The sequence below is a fragment of the Bos mutus genome, chromosome 3 (assembly GCF_027580195.1).
Source record: "Bos mutus isolate GX-2022 chromosome 3, NWIPB_WYAK_1.1, whole genome shotgun sequence".
Lineage (NCBI taxonomy): Eukaryota > Metazoa > Chordata > Mammalia > Artiodactyla > Bovidae > Bos > Bos mutus.
Window position 1 is genome coordinate 117,188,739 of NC_091619.1, and position 16,748 is coordinate 117,205,486.

Here is a 16,748-nt window from a genome sequence, read left to right on the forward strand (position 1 = left end):
CACACGCGCAGACTCAAGTGACCTGTCAGCTGGCCCACTGGCGAGACCCGGTCACAGAGCCACCCCGTTCCGAAGGGGCCGAGGCGCTGGAGGACGGGGGGTGGTGGGGCCGCCGCATGGAGCTACCAGGTCGCGAGAGCCCCAGTGACTGTCCTCCCTGCCACACCCCCCACCCCCTGGGAGCTGACCCAAGCCCACCCAGGCGTGGCCCTGGCTCTCAGGGGCTGTCCTAGCACCGTGGCCGGGTGTGGCTGCTCTGAGCCCAGACACGGGGAGCGTCACCACCCCACCGTGGTGAACAGGGAGCCCCGTGCAGGGCAAGCAGGGGCCCAGGAGCTCCACCGGCAGCGGTGCTGGAGCCCGCGGGCCTGGGGCCCCGAGTCCTGGGCTCTCTGCAGCCCTTGCTGTGCCCCGGGAAGGGCCCGTCCTCCCATCTTCTGGCCAAGCCCTCCACGGGGCTGACCTGCTTCCTTAGCCTCCTCCCTGCCATGGCTGTTCTCAGGTCTCCAGTCACAGTTTTTAGTCCTAGGCTCTTGGTTTCTTTGGCAGTTCAGCCCTCAAAAGCCATCTGGTCCACCGAAGTCCCAATCCCAGCTTGGCAGGCGGGGCCACATTTCGCCCCCCATGGCCCCACCTGACATTGGGAGGCTCAGAGGCAAGCCCACGGCCTCCCTGGGGTGACCCCCACACCGCGGCGGCATGCTCACCACAGTCCATCCTGGCTCTAACCTCCCCTCCGGGACATTCCTGCCTTTCTCCACTCCTTTTCCTCCCAGCTTTTGCAAACCCAGGAATGTTTTCCTCAGCCCAATTTCTCCCACGTGGTATCTTGCCAAACGCAGCCTGTGACCCACGCATGCTGCCAAGGTTTCCCAACCCCTTCCACCGGACCTGCGAGTTATTCTGGACGTCATCTGCCCCGTGAGTCATCACGGTTGAGTCTTACCAGATGTTTCACGGCTGCATACCACGGCCTCCAGTGGTATGGGGCCCCTGCCAGCAGCCCCCATCCCACCACAGGCCCGTGTCCTGTGTCCTGACAGCCGCTCATCTCTTCTTAGGCTGATGTCTGAGCCTCGGCCACACAAGAAAACACTCTTAACGTGCCGGCGTTTTAAACAGCGAAGGTTTATTTCTCACTTGTGGCACGGGTCCACTTCAGGCCAGGTGGTGGGGGGTGGGCTTCCCGTCACTGGTTCCTCAGGGCCCCTGGCTGATGGACAAGAGCATCTCGGCAGAGATAAGGGGGGTGTGGGGGGGCTCAGACGGCAATCGGACTCACTGGGGTCACGTGCCACATCTGTCCACGGCATTCACACTGACCCTACACGGCCACTCCCACCAGGCGCGTGGGGTGGGGGGTTTCCGCCAGCGGCAGTAATGACCACCATAGGGGCTGGGGGCACGGTGTTGGGGGCAGAGAGGGAGCAGTCAGGCGGGAGAGTGGAGCCAGGATGGCGGCCACGAGCACAGGACCTGCTGGAGTCAGGAAAGTGGGACAGTGGGTGGACAGCCCACGCGGCCTCAAGTCCAGGGACCGCGTCCCCCTCAGGCCTCACCCTGGGGGTCCACCCTTGCCCTGGGAGGCCTCCGCTCCCCTCCCCCATCTTACTGGGCCTTCCTGGTGGCCAGGCCCCTCTCAGGCCAGGTGCCTTGAGTGGAATGTCAGATGTAAAAGACGAGGCCCACCCAGTCGCGCGCCCGCCCAGGAGAGTGTACACCACGTGCGGCAGGGCCAACACTCGCCAAGCTGATCCCAAGGAGACAGAGCGAACAGCAAGCGGAGGAGGGAGCTACAGCCGTGGCGCTGACATCTCAACCACGTGCACGGAGGGGGGCGCTGAAATAAACCAGGAACAGACACTTGTGAAACGACCGGGACTTGGGCCAAAGAACCTCTCAAAGCCTGGAAGTTTTTAAAGGGACAGTTCTTAAAAAATGAAAACTAGGAAGAATGGTCACAAAGAAGAGGGGTCATGGACTGGAAGAGCAGACAAAGAGCACTCAGCATCGGCACACGGCCCACGAAGGGACAGTACACAGGAAAAGAAGTGGGGCTCGCCCCAGACCTGGGGTCATGACCCACCCGCACAGCGACGCTCAAACTGACAGAGGCATCCCCTTCCTCCACGCATTGGGAGGCCACCCTCCCTCCCTTAGCCATCGCCCCACAGCCGCCCATCAGCCCTTACGGCCAGACCAAGCCACCTGAGGCCACCTCACCCGGGGGCAGCCTCCCTAACCCACCTGTGGGTGTGTTCCCTGACAAAGGCTGTTGTTTCACCAAGAGCTATCAGATGTCAGCTGTTCAGGTTTCTTTGTTCCCACTTTCTCTCTAAATAATCCCTGACCAGACCCTGGAAGGATGAAGGCCAAGGCAGGGCAATTGCAGGGCATGGCATGGCTGCCCCCGGGGCCAGCCCAGCGTCTGAGAGGGGCTCTGACAGGCATGGGCAGTGTGCTGAGAGGACAGCCGCCCACCAGCCAGGCCTGGATAAACCTCCCTTGTTCAAAAACGCATGAGCAAGTGGCGAGGCACAGACTCCACGACCTGAAATGAATGTGACGGCTCACCCACGCTGCAGAAAACAAACCACTTTGGAAAAATGGTCATCCCAAGGGACGGGAGTCAACATTAGAAATTATCGGTATCGTGTTAGTAATAAAACATAAGGACACGTGACCATTGTGGAGCAACAAGCGGAAACTCCAACAAGAACATTTATTATTTGTAACGAGGTTGAAAAACCCCAAGGTTGATCTAAAATCCTGCCCTGCAAGCATCCATTCCTCTCAGTGAGCAGAGTGACCTGGGCCTGCCTGGCCTCGGAACGCTGGCTCTGTCCATCTATAGCTGTGGGGTCCTGGGCTGCCGCCGCCTCCCGTTTAAGTCCAGGTTCCTCGTCGTAAGACGGGACAGTGACAACTACCGCTGAGGTGCGTGAGGCCCATGCAGACTCCACGTCTCGTCGCTGTGAAACGAGCCCAACCCTCCGGCTCGCAGGGTGGACCCCTCCTCCACTCTGTGAACTGATGGGGCCGCAGGAGGACACAGGGGCCTTCGTTCTGGCCCTCCCGGGATGGCTGCTCAGTTGGACCCTCCAGACGGGCAGGAGAGAGGCCCACGCTTCCGAACTCCTCCCCGCCACCAGCTACCACCACCCCACAGGGAGCAGTCCACGTCCCTGGTGCTCACGACTGCTCCCCACAGCCTAGGGCCATGACCCCCACCAACTGGCCCCTAGCCTGGGCCCAGGGTTGTTTCTCACAAGCCTCAGCCCGGCCCGGGCCCTGCACCACGGGGTCTGTAGTTGCAGACAGGGGCCCGGAGCACAGCCTGGACAGCCACCCAGCGGGACACAGCCTCCAGTGATCCTGCTTAGGTGACTTCCAGCCCTGCTGCAGTAGACGTGGTAGAGGCTGGTCCCGTGGGCCCAGGACTCGCTCTGGTGGGGGACCTCTCACCTGTCCTGTCCCCTCAGGAAGAGAGTCCCAGACAGAAGGCCCGGCCCAGAGGGACAGGAGCCCCGCCGCCTGCAGGCCCAGGACACTGGGGCAGATCCTCTGGCTGCCTCTGGTGCGGCACGTGCCTGAAAGTGCCCTGCAATTCAGATGCACCAGTGAAACTGAGAACGTGTCTAACCCAAGTTCACCTCGAGGTGTTTTTCCCAAACACTGTTGTTCTGCTGCGCATCCAGCAAGGCTTCCTCACCTGAGGGGCCCAAGGTCAGTCCTTTCAGCTCCACGGGGCCTCCCGCTATCTCATTTGTGCCCATCAAACACTGCCGTGACGTGGAGCTGGTGTTCCCACCTCATTGAGGGCCGAGATCAGACTAAGTAACTGCCCATCTCAGGGCCTGGAGACTGGGATTGAGAACTGGTCATCTCCCCAGTCCAGGCTGCTTCCAACTCCTCCTTCTACCCACCAGCCAGAGGCTCCACTCTTACAAGGCAGGGGTGTGGGGGTGGGTGGGGTGAGCCCAGGAGTGAGAGGAGAGTACTGCTAACTGGCCAGTGGATCATCTTCACACCCAGGGGGTGGGGAATGGGACCCTGAAGGGCTCCCGGGTAAGTGTGGCCCAGGAGGAGCTGTGCCAGGCAGGCCGACAGGACAGCTGCCTTCAGCCATCTCAGTGCTGGTCACAAACTCGTCCCTACGGTCGTGGGCTGCTCCTTGCCACAAACCAACTGTCTCCTGCCGCTTGTCTGGGCATAAGCCCAGCCCTGGACACTGATGTGCCCACAGGAAGCTACCTGCTCTCCAGAGCTTGCAAGCCAGGGTTAAGAGGCCCAGCAGAGGCCTCCACTTGGAGTCCAGTTCTTGGGCTGGCCCCAGCTCATCTGCTAACCACCCTTATGTGTTACCTGAAGCAGACCAGTTGCCCAACACCCCAGGGCAGTGAAATCCGTCCCCTCATCCTTTAGGACATCCACATGAGGCGGCTCCTGGGCCATTCCTGACTCCCTCCAGCTAGAGTGCAGCATCCAGCCTGCCATAAAACATCTCCTGTTGGAGTCAGTGCTTCAGGGTAAATTGTCATGAAGTAAGCTTTGCAGGGGGAGATGTCAGATGATACTGAGGTTCCAGAACCTCAGCAGAGATGAGGACCCTAGGCCCCCAAACCAAGGGGCTGGGGCCTGGTGGGATCGAGGTAGGTCACGCCACCACTAGCAGCTGCTCCTCATGCAGGCCCCATAGGGGCCTCAGAGGGAGGAGCCGCAGCTGTCACAGCCTCACACTGGGGGCTCTGGAGCAAGGTCGGCGGGCGTTCTTGGGTCAGGCTTATCAGCAGGAGGGCCTGTGGGGATCTGATCTGACCACCCTGCGTATGCGGGGGCTGGGCAAAGACGGCTTGGGGACGCAAAATCTGAGCTCCAGGTGGTAGCAGAGAGCTGTCCGAGGATTGTGCCCTCCCCACCTGCCCCCGCGCGGCTCTCTGTGAAGGGTCCAGCCGCAGCGAAGCAGGCCTGGAGAGGCAGCCGGAGAACAAGCGTCAGGGTGGCTGCCTGCCCTCCTTCCCGGGGAAGGGCAGTTTCCTCGAGCAGATCCTGAAGTCGGCGTCCTCACCAACCCGCAGCACTAAGCGGCCCTGAGCTGCAACCGCAAGCCCAGCGGGTCACTGGCCAGCCCTTCAGGACCATCTAGATGGCCGGCCGTCTGGGGACCGGCACTACACTCCAGCCTCATCGCCTGCCGACTCACGGTCCAGCGCGTCTAACCGCAGCCGGCCTCTCAGGCCTGGGACGGCCGTCCTGGGGCTGCCACACTTGCCCGGACCCCAGCACACAGCCGCAGCGATGGCGGACACCGGACGGCCCACAGCCGGCCTTCCCGAGGGCGTCCCGTTGGCTCCCAGACACCCCCGCGTTGGGGCTGGGAGAAGTGCATTGTGGGAGGCAGCGCAGCATGCTGGGACTTGTAGTCCGCGGGTCGACGTCGTTCGAGGCGGCCTTGCCGGTCCCTTCAGCCTCAGGAGGCTGTCCCCACGCCCCAGCCCGAACCACACCGGTTCGAGGAGACGCTGGCGCCGGACTCCCAGGCGTGAGTCTCGGCTGAGACACCTCCAAGCGCCCCCCGCCCCCCAGCCCTGGAAGGAGAGGCACAACCAACACTGCCGCACGGCTCGGTGACGCGACTTCCGGCGCCCGCAGGGAGGGGCCATCCTGCCACGTGACCAGGAGCGCCGCGCCTGGTTGGTTGCTGGGACGACGGTTACCGGGGCGACGGGGCGGGCGGGCACCAGGGCCGGGGGCGCTGTGGGTGCCGCGGGGCTGGGGGCCTGGGGGGCCGGGGGTGCGGAGCCTGGCCGGGCGAGGGGGCGCGGGCAAGTGGGACCGCGCGCGGCCGGCTCGCCCTTCCCTCCGGGGCCGCGTGCCCGCTCGGCTGCGCTCGGCACCGGGTCGCGGGCTGCAGATGGGCGCCCGGGGTGCCCAAGATGCGGGCGCCGGCCAAGGAGCTCTTCCGCGACGCCGCCTTCCCGGCCTCGGACTCCTCGCTCTTCTCCAGCTTCTCCACGCCGCTGGCCCAGTTCCGCGAGGAGATCACCTGGAGGCGGCCCCAGGTGGGGCGGGCGGGGGCGGAGGGGGGGCTCTCGGGGGTCTCGCGCCGCGTTTCCAGGCCCGCTTCCCGCTGTCTTCAGCAGAGGGCTCCCCTGCCCATCCCCCAACCAGCTCCGTGTGTGCTGGACCCGAGCTCACAGCCCCCACCTGAGAGCGCTCCCTTCCGCAGGGGATTCACGGCCCCGCGAGCTGGGCGCTTCGGCACACGGCAAACTCAGCCCCACTTGGGTCTGCTGTGAAGGGCTTCTAGTCTGCAGGTCTCTTCTGACCACAAGCAGTCTTGCTCTGTTTCTCCTGCTCCTCTGGAAGGGCCAGACTGAGCCTGCAAAGCCACAGCCGTTTTGTTCTGCACGCTGCACGCATGTGGTGAACCTCATGCCCTTTCAGGTGTAAACATCTCAAGGTGGCAGTTTAGAGGCATGCTCCAGCCCAGTGTGCTGTGTGATAGCTTTAGAAATGGAGTATCCGCTGAATGAGGCTGTCCCCGGAGCAACCTTGTTCTCCCCAAGTGCACCCAGCCTTCGTGGAGACCTCAGCATGCACCCGCCCTGGAAGAGAACCAGAACTGGCTTTCCTTGGACAGCACCGAGGGCCTGTTTCCAAGGGGCAACGAGCCTGATCAGCTAGGCCAGTGGACTCTAGGTGCAGTGGGAGGCCATTGGGGTGTTTTTAGCAGAGGAGTGATTCGGTTGGATTTGTTTTAAGAAGCTCACTCTTCAGCCAAGTGTCCAGAGGGCAAGAGTGCAGGTGGCCGTTGCGGTGGTCCTGGAGAAAGAGGCAGGGGCTCAGATTAGTGCGACAGCCTCAGGCTGGGGCTCTGGCATGGGCAGATTTAAGGGAGATGTCCAAGCCAGGATTCATAGGTCTTAGTGACCAACTGGAAGTAGAGAGTGAGGATGAAGAGGGGATCAAGAATTTCTAGATTTCTAGCCTGAGCACCAGTGGGGTGGGGGTCCTGGCTGATGTGCTGCAGAAATGGGAGGTGGGCTGGAAGTGTAGGCTTGGGTTTTGCTCTCACAGGTTCAAGCAGAGCTGACGGTAGGCAAGTGGGTGTGAGAGCCAGGAGCTCAGGAGGAGCGGGTTAGATGATGCTCCTGGGAACAGGGACCGCACAGACGGCTTACTGTCTGGAGTCTGGGAGGGCATCTTGGAGAAAGTAGGGGCAGAGAAGAAGAGACAGCTTGGAACCAAACCTTAAGGAACCACAGGTGCCTTGACAAGCAGACTTGAGAAGCAGCAGGCAGAGAGGGGAGAGGACAGCCCGAGCACGTGGAGTCGTGGATGCCAGGAGGGGGCTGTTGGGCACAGGGGAGCTGCAGTTCTTATGCCACTGTGTCAGGAAAGAGGAGCACAGAGGATGCCCGTGGGAGGTGACGACACGGAGGTGACACTGATGCAGAGCGGTTTTGGGGCTGTGGACCTGCTCGGAAGCAAGGGGGTGTTGTAAGAAACAGGAGGGAGGAAGTGGGGGGAGCAGCTCTCGGAGGAGATGGTCAGTGAAGCGCCGGGAGGGGAAGCAGTGCCCAGGGACAGGGCATTGAAGCAGCGGGCCTCCTCTCCCAGGCCTGTGCTGGTGGGATCCCGCCTGCAGGACTGGGGGTGGGGGGGCATGTATGGACTCAGACACTGAGAGCAGCAGGGGTCAGGCCAGGGGGCTTCCGGTGGAGCCCCAGGCGCAGCCGCTGCTCAGAGGGACCTGGGTGTTTTCAGGAGAGCAGGAGGAAGGTCAACTCATCTAGGGTGTGGAGAGCTCAGCCTTGTAGAGAAGCGGTACGGAAGACCCTCTTGAAACCTGCCTTTGTGAATTTAAAGGGAAACCGTTTTCTAGACCAACATTTCACGGTTGCACAAAGAGGGTGGTGGGATTTGTCCAGAGTTGGGGGGGTGCCAATCAAGGAAGGTCGGCGGAGACAGGGAGCCCAGAATCCAAGCTGGACAGGCTGATGTGCAGCCTGGAGGGGCTGACGGGTACTGGCTGCAAGAGGCCAGCCATTTCCCGTGCCCTCTTAGGCAACGTGGATGCCCGGAAGAGCTCCTCCCCAACCCTGCCACACGAGGCCTCTGCTCTTGGTTTCCCGGCAGCTCCCGAGCATGATATCACTCTGGACGATTTTCTTATTTCAGGAAATCTGCGCCACGCCCCGGCTGTTTGCAGGTAGCCCACAGGAAGGGCAGGTGAAGCAAGGGCTGCTGGGGGACTGCTGGTTCCTGTGTGCCTGCGCCGCCCTGCAGAAGAGCCGCCACCTCCTGGACCAGGTGTCTGCCTGCCGCCCGCGGCTGTCTCTCCTCCTCTCTCTCCCTGTCTGACCATGTAGGAAGGAAGCGGGGCGGGGAGGGCACTCCGCCATCAGGCCCAGCGGCCCCCTCTCCCGCAGGGGCTGGCAGGGCGCTTTCTGCTGCACCTGCTCCACCATCTCCCGAGCCCTGGGCCAGCCATGTATGTGTGACACACACAGACACACACACACACACACGCACGCGCACACACCCACACGTGTATATATATGTTTTAGTTTGACGGCATTGGGTTTTAGTTGAAGCATGTAGGATCTAGTTCCTTGACCAGGAATTAAATCCAAGCCTCCTGCATTGAAAGCATGAAGGCTTAGCCCCCGACCACCAGGGAAGTCCCTGGCAGGCATTTGGAAGAAAAAGACAAACACGCCAGCCCAAAGTAGGAGAGGGCCAGTTGAGGGATCCTGTGCTGGTTTGGAGTAAGTTTCCTGGCTAGTTGGGGTGGTGGTTCTCTTTTCTTATAGATTTTGAACATCAATTGGCAAAAGGTGGTTAGAACTGTTTCAGATGTAGGCGGACCCCACAGGAATAGGAGGCCGCCCAGACTCCTTCCCCAGGAGCACTCGCGGCCTGGCTGAGTGTGACCAGTGAAAGCAGCAGTGTTGACCCCTTTCCCAGCGGCTCCCATGTCCCCGGTGCTGGGCCAAGCCCACTACAGTTGCCAGCTTTCATTTTCACAGGCCTTGCTGGCCTGGACCCCCTCTTACAAACAAGGCGCTGAAACCATGGTCGCGTCCCAGTTGGCAAGGGCAGAGCTGGGACGCAGTGGGGCCGTCTGGGCGCAGACCCCTCCTGTCTCAGCCCTGGGCCGGAATCGCAGCCCCAGCCATGAGCAGGGGCCGGGCGCTGGCGGAGCTGTGCCCAGGCTGCAGCTGGGGTAGCTGCCACCTCCGCCACGCAGGCCTCTGAAGTCACGTTGGTCATGGATTCAGGGCCTGCGCTCCCCGGGGACGCGAGCTCATGATGGCTGGCTAGCGCTTTTGGAGGCCCCGGTCGCTCAGAGCGGCCCTGGCACCTTTCACTGGAAGGTCTGAGACCTCCTGTCCCCCGAGTGGTGTTCACACGAGTCGGACAGCCAGGCGCGCGCCGGGGGGCAGCGTCCGGCGCGGTCACACTCTGGCCGGGGCTGGGACGCGCCACCTTGGGCCTTCTCTCACCGTCTGCTTTTGCCTCCCCCCACGTGCGCTAGGTCTTCCCTCCGGGACAGCCGAGCTGGCTCGACCAGACGTACCGGGGCTCCTTCACCTGCCGAGTGTGGCAGTTTGGACGCTGGGTGGAGGTGACCGTAGATGACCGTCTGCCTTGTCTTGCAGGGAGACTCTGCTTCTCCCGGTGCCAGAGAGAGGATGTGTTCTGGCTCCCCTTACTGGAGAAGGTCTACGCCAAGTACGCCGGCCGGCGTGGAGGGGCTGGGCGGGCGGGCAGGGGTCCCGGGCCGCAGTGCCCTTGTGGGCCCTGAGGCCTTCCAGGGTGGGCTGGCCCGTCCAGAGACCGCAGCTCTGAGGCTTGGCCCGTGGGCTGCTGTCCCCTTGGCCCGTGCCCCCTTGCTCTGCCCTCACATCACGGTCAGGCACAGGGGCGTCGCCTCTAAAGAGAGGGTGCACGCTGTCCTCTCTTTCCTCAAACCCAAGTGAGACAAGTCTCTCTGCCCACCTGGTTCTCTGGGGACAGGCGGCCTCTCTGCAGGTCGCTGGGAAGGAGTGAGGCGTCCGAGGCGTCAGGGTTGTCTGTTGTGGTTTTGAGACCACGGATGCCCTCCCTGGACGCACTGGTGGTTGTGCTGAAGGAGGCTGGGTTGGGAGGTGGGCCTTCGTGGCAGGAGTGAGCCCCTCCGTAAGCCTCGCGTCAGGCCCAGGGCCTTGATCGTGAGAGGCGGAGGGGTGTGCTCACGGCCACTGTGCCCACTCCTACTGGAGCCTGCGTGGGCCTTGTGCCCTGGAGGCGAGCTTGTGCCTGGACGTGGTGGGGACAGGGTGGGGCAGAAAGAGAGGTGATCGAGGTGGGTCAGAGGCAGGCCAGGGGGGACAGGAGGGCTGGGGGCCCAGTGCCGGGCCTCACGCCGCCTGGCCGTCCCCCAGGGTCCACGGCTCCTATGAACAGCTGTGGGCGGGGCAGGTGGCAGACGCCCTGGTGGACCTCACTGGTGGCCTGGCCGAAAGGTGGAACCTGAAGGACGTGGCCGGATCCAGTGGCCAGCAGGACAGGCCCCGCGGTGCAGAACGCAGGACTTGCCGGCAGCTGCTCAGCTTGAAGGACCGCTGTCTGCTGAGCTGCTCGGTGCTCGGCCCCAGGACAGGTAGGGTGGAGCTCAGCCTGCGCGCCTGAGCCCTCGCTGCTTCCTGCCGGAGCTTTGTAGCCAGGTCCTGTTGGGACTGAGTCGAGAGAGGACCTCTGTCCTCAGAGCTGGTATCCCAGGTGTGCGCTTCCCTCCTGACCGGGCTTCTCCGGAGGGCAGTGTCCCACCTTCCCTTGACCAGGACTGGCCTCCAGGGTGAGAGGGGCGTCTGCACTGGGGCCCCCAGGACGCAGAGTGGTGGCACCATCTCTGGCCCCGCTGGTGACCGGGCAAAACCAGTGCTCAGGTCTCCACTCTGGTGATACACGTGCTCATGAAGCAAGTCTGTTGAAAGAAAAAGTCGCCCAAACTTGACCGCTCTGACTCGTCAGTGCCCTTTCTCAGCTGCTTTCTTCGCGAGACGCACGTGTCCTGTGTCATGTATCGCTCTGTGCGCTGCGTGGACTCTGTCAGGATCCTACGTAATCCCTGAATCTGCCGTGTTTCTCTGAGTCCGTCCCTTAAAGACCCGTATTTATGGTCTTTCCAGTTTCACGTTGTTAGAGATGATATCACAGTGAGCATCTTTGTGCACAATTGCTTTCATGTTTAAGATTATTTTTATAACAGGACTTTTGTCCTAAGTGTTATCCGGGCGAGGACCGAGGCCCAGAGAAGGCGGTTTGCAGGCCTGGTGGCAGCTGAGCCCAAATCCAAGGCCAGGTGCTCCCGCTGGCGCCTCGCTGGACCAGGTCACGCCCCGGTTGACTTGCCCGCCATGGTCAGGACACTGCGCCTGTGCGCTGCAGACGGCGGCCGTGTGTCCCGGGCAAGGAGGCAGGCCTGTGTCCGCTCGGTGTGGACCTTGCGGCTGTTCCTCCCCCAGGGACCCGGGAGCTGGGTGAGTTTCATGCTTTCATCGTGTCGGATCTGCGAGAGCTCCAGGATCTGGCCGGCCAGAGCGTCCTGCTGCTGCGCATTCAGAACCCCTGGGGCCGGCGGTGCTGGCAGGGGCCCTGGAGGGAGGGGTGAGTGCAGGCAGGCGCTCTGGGCCTCACTCTGCCCGTGTGGGCCGTGGAGGGCGGGGGGCACCGTGGCCAAGAGCCGTCTCGACCGTGAGCGTGCCCGGTGCCTGCGGCTTGGACCATGGTCAGGACAGTGTTTGCTTGGTCTCTGGCACAGCCCCCTTGGCACCTGCTCGTGGGCTGCCTGCTCTGTGCAGGGCCCCAGACGGCCTTGGGAGGCTGGCTTCGTGCTGGGCCCCGGGACCCCAGCAACGCTGAGGGCTGGGGCCTGTCCTGAGGGCACCCACGGACGGAGGATGCCCCCTGGGCTGCAGGTGGGCGCTTGCTCCCGGGCCTCTGCTCCGCTGAAGGGGGCTCCTTGCAGGGGTGAAGGGTGGAGCCAGGTGGAGCCGGCGGCCCAGGCGGAGCTGCTGTCGCAGCTGCAGGACGGGGAGTTCTGGGTGGAGGAGGACGAGTTTCTGCGGGAGTTTGACGAGGTCACTATCGGCTTCCCCAGCACGGAGGCTGGCCACCTGCAGAGCCTGCACTCAGGTGAGGGAGGCCCAGGCAAACCGCCCGCCCTCTGAAGTGGGGCGGGCCACCGGCTCCACTCTCGCCTCACTCCGGCTTCTCTTGAGGGCGGAGCGATGGTCCCATCCCCGCTGCCCCGGGGGGGACAGGTGGCCGGGTGGGATGTCCTCACGGTGCAGGGGTCCTGACGCCAAAGTGGGGCTGGGGGCGTGAGGGGGACCCCATCCCTGCGTCTGAGCGGCGCATCCCCGCCCAGGAAAGGTGCTGTGCCACACTCAGGAGCTGCCCGGGGCCTGGGTCAAGGGCCAGTCGGCAGGAGGCTGCCGGAACAACAGCGGCTTCCCCAGCAACCCCAAGTTCTGGCTGCGGGTCTGCGAGCCCAGCGAGGTGTACGTGGGCGTCCTGCAGAGGCCGCGGGTGCGCGCAGCCGGCCGCCCAGGCAGAGACTACCAGGCCGTGGGCCTGCACCTCTGGAAGGTAGCCCTGCCCGTGGGACATGGAGGCCTGAGCCCCCGGAGCCCCCCAAGTCCCCTTTCCACCCCCACCCCGTCAGATCTGAGTCCACGGGACTCGCCTCCTTCCCCCAGCCTGGCTGTGTCTTCTGGCCAAAGGCACACAGCATGGAAGCAGCCTGGCGGGTGGCGGGTGGCGGGTGGGGGGGCCCTCCAGTGAGCAGAGCTGCTGGGAGGGCTCCAGGGGGCGGTCCAGCCGTGGCTCTGCGCACATGCCCCTGGGAGGTCCTGTCCGCTCCCTCACCCCCTCCCCTCCAATGCGGATGGGAGGTCCCGGTGTCTTGGGTCACAGCATTGCTGGCAAGCCTGGCAGGCCCAGATGGCATCAGCCACGTGTCTTTACCGGCACGTGTATTTCACGTGGGACTCAGCTGCAGGTTCTCAGGGAGGGACCCGAAGGCCTGGGTACTCCAGGGGGGGGCCCCCCGGCTCTGACGGGCGCTCCGGGGCCTCCCTGCAGGTGGAGAAGCGGCGGGTCAACCTGCCCAGGGCCCTGTCCGCGCCCCCCGTGGCGGGCACCGCATGCCACGCCTACGATCGCGAGGTGCACCTGCGCTGTGAGCTCAGCCCGGGCTTCTACCTGGCCGTGCCCAGCACCTTCCTGAAGGACGTTCCGGGGCAGTTCCTGCTCCGGGTCTTCTCCACCGGGAGAGTCGCGCTCAGGTGAGGGGCGGGCCGGGGCGGGGCGGGGCGGTTCCGCGCTGGCGGCTCGCTCACCGGCGCCTCCTGCTTGTCCCCGCAGCGCCGTCCAGCCAGCCGCCCCGAGCCCCGGCCCCCGGGAGGTGCCGCCAGCGGGCGAGTGGGAGACCGTGCGACTGCGGGGCTCCTGGAGGGCCGGCCGGACCGCGGGGGGCAGCCGCAACTTCGCCTCCTACCCCAGCAACCCCCGCTTCCCGCTATCGGTGCCGCAGGGCGCGGGCCCGCGTTGCGTGCGCATCTCCCTGCGCCAGCACTGCCGCGACCTCCAGTGCCTCCCCATCGGCTTCCACGTCTTCCAGGCAGGCGGCGGGCGGCGCGTGGGGCCCGGGGCCCCAGGGTCACCGGGCAGCTCGGGCAGGCCTGTCCACTCACCCGGGCTCAGAGCAGCTGCACACCCGGGCCCCGTGTGAGGTGTGGAAGTGGCTCAGCCGTGTCCGACTCTGTGCGACCTGGACTCTCCAGGCCAGAACACCGGAGGGGGAGCCGTTCCCTTCTCCAGGGGAGCTTCCCAACGCAGGGATCGAACCCAGGTCTCCTGCACTGCAGGCGGGTTCTTTACCAGCTGAGCCACCAGGGAAGCCCACCTGAGTCCTGAGCTGCCCCCAGATCTGTGCTTCCAGCCAGGAGCCCCCACAGGACGCTCTGGGCACAGGGTTGAGCAGGAGCCTCCCGAAGGCCACATGAATCCCCGGCCCCCCACCCACCGAGTGCCTGGACCAGCGGGGACCTGTTCTCGCGGGGACAAGCAGGGAGGGAGGGGTGGCCCACACCGCCTCAGACAGGACAGACAGATGCTCTACCTGCCCATGAGGGCTTCTGGACCAGAAAGGAGACTTAGAGCGGGGTCCCGAGGCGCTCAGAGCCCAGGAGCTCAAGGCAGGTGGAGTCCCAGGCAGGAGAGAAGGGAGGCTCTCGGGAGAGAGTGCCATTTCCCCAGCCATGCACAGTGGGAGCTGGGGCCCCACAGAGGGGAGACTGGCCCTGGGTCCTGGGGCCACCCAGGGTCAGGTGGCAGGCAGCCGCGAGAAGGCCAGGGGCTCACAGCGCCACCCAGAGTGCCTTCCCGGCCTGTCTGCCCTTCTGAAATACAGGCAGGACGTCCTTTGCAGACCTGCAGTTGGAGTATTGAGGGGGAGGTGAATGCCAGAGGTCACAGACTCCCCACCCCTTCTGGGGGCCCCGCTTGAGGATGGGGCTGGGCAGGGGCCGGTGCACCGAGGAGGGTGTGGCCAGAAGGTGGCCCAGAGCCGTGCTGTCGTGGGGCTTGGTGGGGGCGGCTCTTCTCGAGAAGCTCCTGTGCCCTTGGGGACCCGACAGCCGTGGGCACCACACTGTGGCCATGCTCCACTCAGGCCACTCAGGGCCGGTGCCCAGGGGCTTCGAGAGAAGGGCCAGGGCACGGACGACAGTGAGATGCCCGCCCGGGGCGGCCGGCACAGCGGCGCTTCTGCAGGTCCCCAGGCAGGGGGCCATGTGGGCAGTGGGGCCCCGTGAGGGGCCTGGCGTGTGACGAGGGCCAGGCCAACTGCCGGCTGCCCCCAGCCAGGGCAGCCCCACCGGGAAGGAAGCCGGGTCGAGGCTGCAGAAAGGGGACAGGCCTTTGCGGTCCTGGCGGCCGCAGCCGGTCTGGTCGCCCACAGGCGGGCCTGCTGTCTGAGCCCCGGCCTCCCCTAGGTTCCGGCGGATGGCGGGGGCCAGGACGCACCCTCCCTGCTGCTGCAGGAGCCTCTGCTGAGCTGCGTGCCGCACTGCTACGCCCAGGAGGTGAGCCGGCTCTGCCACCTGCCCGCCGGCGCCTACCGTATCGTGCCCTCCACCTACCTGCCGGACACAGAGGGTGCTTTCACGTTGACTGTGGAGACCAGAATCGACAGGTGGGCGCCGGGGCTGCACGTGTGTGCCTGTGCACGCGGCTGTGTGTGAGTGTGGGGCGTGTCCCCAGCACTCCCACCCCAGGGTGTCTCCCAGTCACCCGCACAGCCTGACTCGCACCTGTCCCGCAGAGCACGAGGCCTGTGGGAGGAGAGCCGACGGGCCTGGAGCTCACTGCCCCCCACCCCACGCCCCGGGCTGCGGGGAGGCCCAGGGTGAGGGGCCTGGAGCTCACTGCCCCCCACCCCACGCCCCGGGCTGCGGGGAGGCCCAGGGTGAGGGGCCTGGAGCTCACTGCCCCCCACCCCACGCCCCGGGCTGCGGGGAGGCCCAGGGTGAGGGGCCTGGAGCTCACTGCCCCCACCCCACGCCCCGGGGTGCGGGGAGGCCCAGGGTGAGGGGCCTGGAGCTCACTGCCCCCCACCCCACGCCCCGGGGTGCGGGGAGGCCCAGGGTGAGGGGCCTGGAGCTCACTGTCCCCTACCCCACGCCCTCGGGGTGCAGGGAGGCCCAGGGTGAGTGAGGGGCCTGGAGCTCATTGCCCCCCGCCCCAGGGTGCGGGGAGGCCCAGGGTGACAGTGGCCTCCTCTCCTGCAGGCGCTCCATTCACAGCCAGGAGATGCTGGGGCAGCCCCTCCAGGAGGTGTGTGTTGGGTGCAGAGGGGAGGGCCCTCCCAGTGCCCTGGGGTCTTAGCTGCCTCCCAGCCCCTCCCAGCAGCCACCCCGCAGGCTGGGCTGGGCCCTGGGACAGGAGGGGCCCTTGTCCCCCTGCCCGGAGCCCCAGGCAGAGATTCTCAGGGTGGTGGCGGGCCTGCAGTAGGTGAGGCTGGTCTCCCGCCAGCCAGGGCAGCGCCTCCCAGCCCTCGTGCCCTCCTCCCGCAGGCCTCCTTCATGGCGGTGATGAAAGCCTGAGTGGCTGACCATGCTTGCAGGCTCTGGTGACCCACAGTGAGCAGCCTGCACGTGTCCCAGGAGCAGCAGCCCTGCGGTCCAGCGGGAGCCACAGGAAGGGCACCAGGCTCCTCGTGGCTGAGCCTCCCAGAATCCTCCACGCAGTCTCTCCACTGCCCGAGAAACAGGCCGTACAGTGGACGGAGCGCGTCGGGACACACGTTATTTGAACTGTTTGTTAGAAACGTTTTTAGGATCCAGTTTATAAATAAACATGAGCACCGAGCAGCGTCCAGCCGGTTCAGGTGGCCGGCAGGAGCAGGTGGGGGCTCCCACCGGCCGCTGACACTCGGGGGATGATCGGGGGCCCCGGGCGGGCCGGAGCGGGGCTGGTGAGGGGAGGACGTGGCAGGTGGTGAGAAGGCGGGCGCACGAGCTAGAAGGTGCCCGTCCACACAGGTCTCCCCGCCGTGTCCAGTCTGTCTCCTGCCCAGTGGCGCTCTGGTGGACGGGTGGTGAGGAGGCGGGTGCGCGGCAGGTCTTGGGCGGGAGCTGGAGGGTTCCCGTCCACACAGGTCACCCCCACTCCACGTCCAGTCTCCTGTCCTG

General features: G+C 64.9%; 1 protein-coding gene across 4 annotated transcripts; it reads left to right on the plus strand.

Annotated features, from left to right (window-relative positions):
* The first annotated feature begins 5,787 nt into the window (after window positions 1–5,787).
* Window positions 5,788–16,425, plus strand: CAPN10 (calpain 10). 4 transcript variants are annotated; one of them, XM_070368635.1, is made up of 12 exons: window positions 5,788–6,062; window positions 8,185–8,316; window positions 9,545–9,741; window positions 10,434–10,651; window positions 11,517–11,658; window positions 12,020–12,186; window positions 12,422–12,642; window positions 13,138–13,340; window positions 13,420–13,675; window positions 15,051–15,250; window positions 15,846–15,891; window positions 16,131–16,425. In XM_070368635.1, the coding sequence occupies exons 1-12, from the start codon at window positions 5,937–5,939 to the stop codon at window positions 16,158–16,160; spliced, it is 1,938 nt and encodes a 645-aa protein (XP_070224736.1). In that variant the 5' UTR covers window positions 5,788–5,936; the 3' UTR covers window positions 16,161–16,425. The 4 variants fall into 4 exon arrangements, with proteins under 4 accessions (XP_070224736.1, XP_070224735.1, XP_070224737.1 ...); XM_070368634.1 differs by having other exon boundaries at window positions 16,181–16,425; XM_070368636.1 differs by lacking the exon at window positions 15,846–15,891.
* Window positions 16,426–16,748: the final 323 nt, after the last annotated feature.

Excerpts from the sequence above, each read along its gene's own strand:
- CAPN10 (XM_070368634.1), top strand. The coding sequence starts at position 5,937 with ATGCGGGCGCCGGCCAAGGAGCTCTTCCGCGACGCCGCCTTCCCGGCC. Across the intron at positions 12,187-12,421 it reads CCTGCAGAGCCTGCACTCAG|GAAAGGTGCTGTGCCACACT; the intron begins GTGAGGGAGGCC and ends ATCCCCGCCCAG. Across the intron at positions 12,643-13,137 it reads TGGGCCTGCACCTCTGGAAG|GTGGAGAAGCGGCGGGTCAA; the intron begins GTAGCCCTGCCC and ends GCCTCCCTGCAG.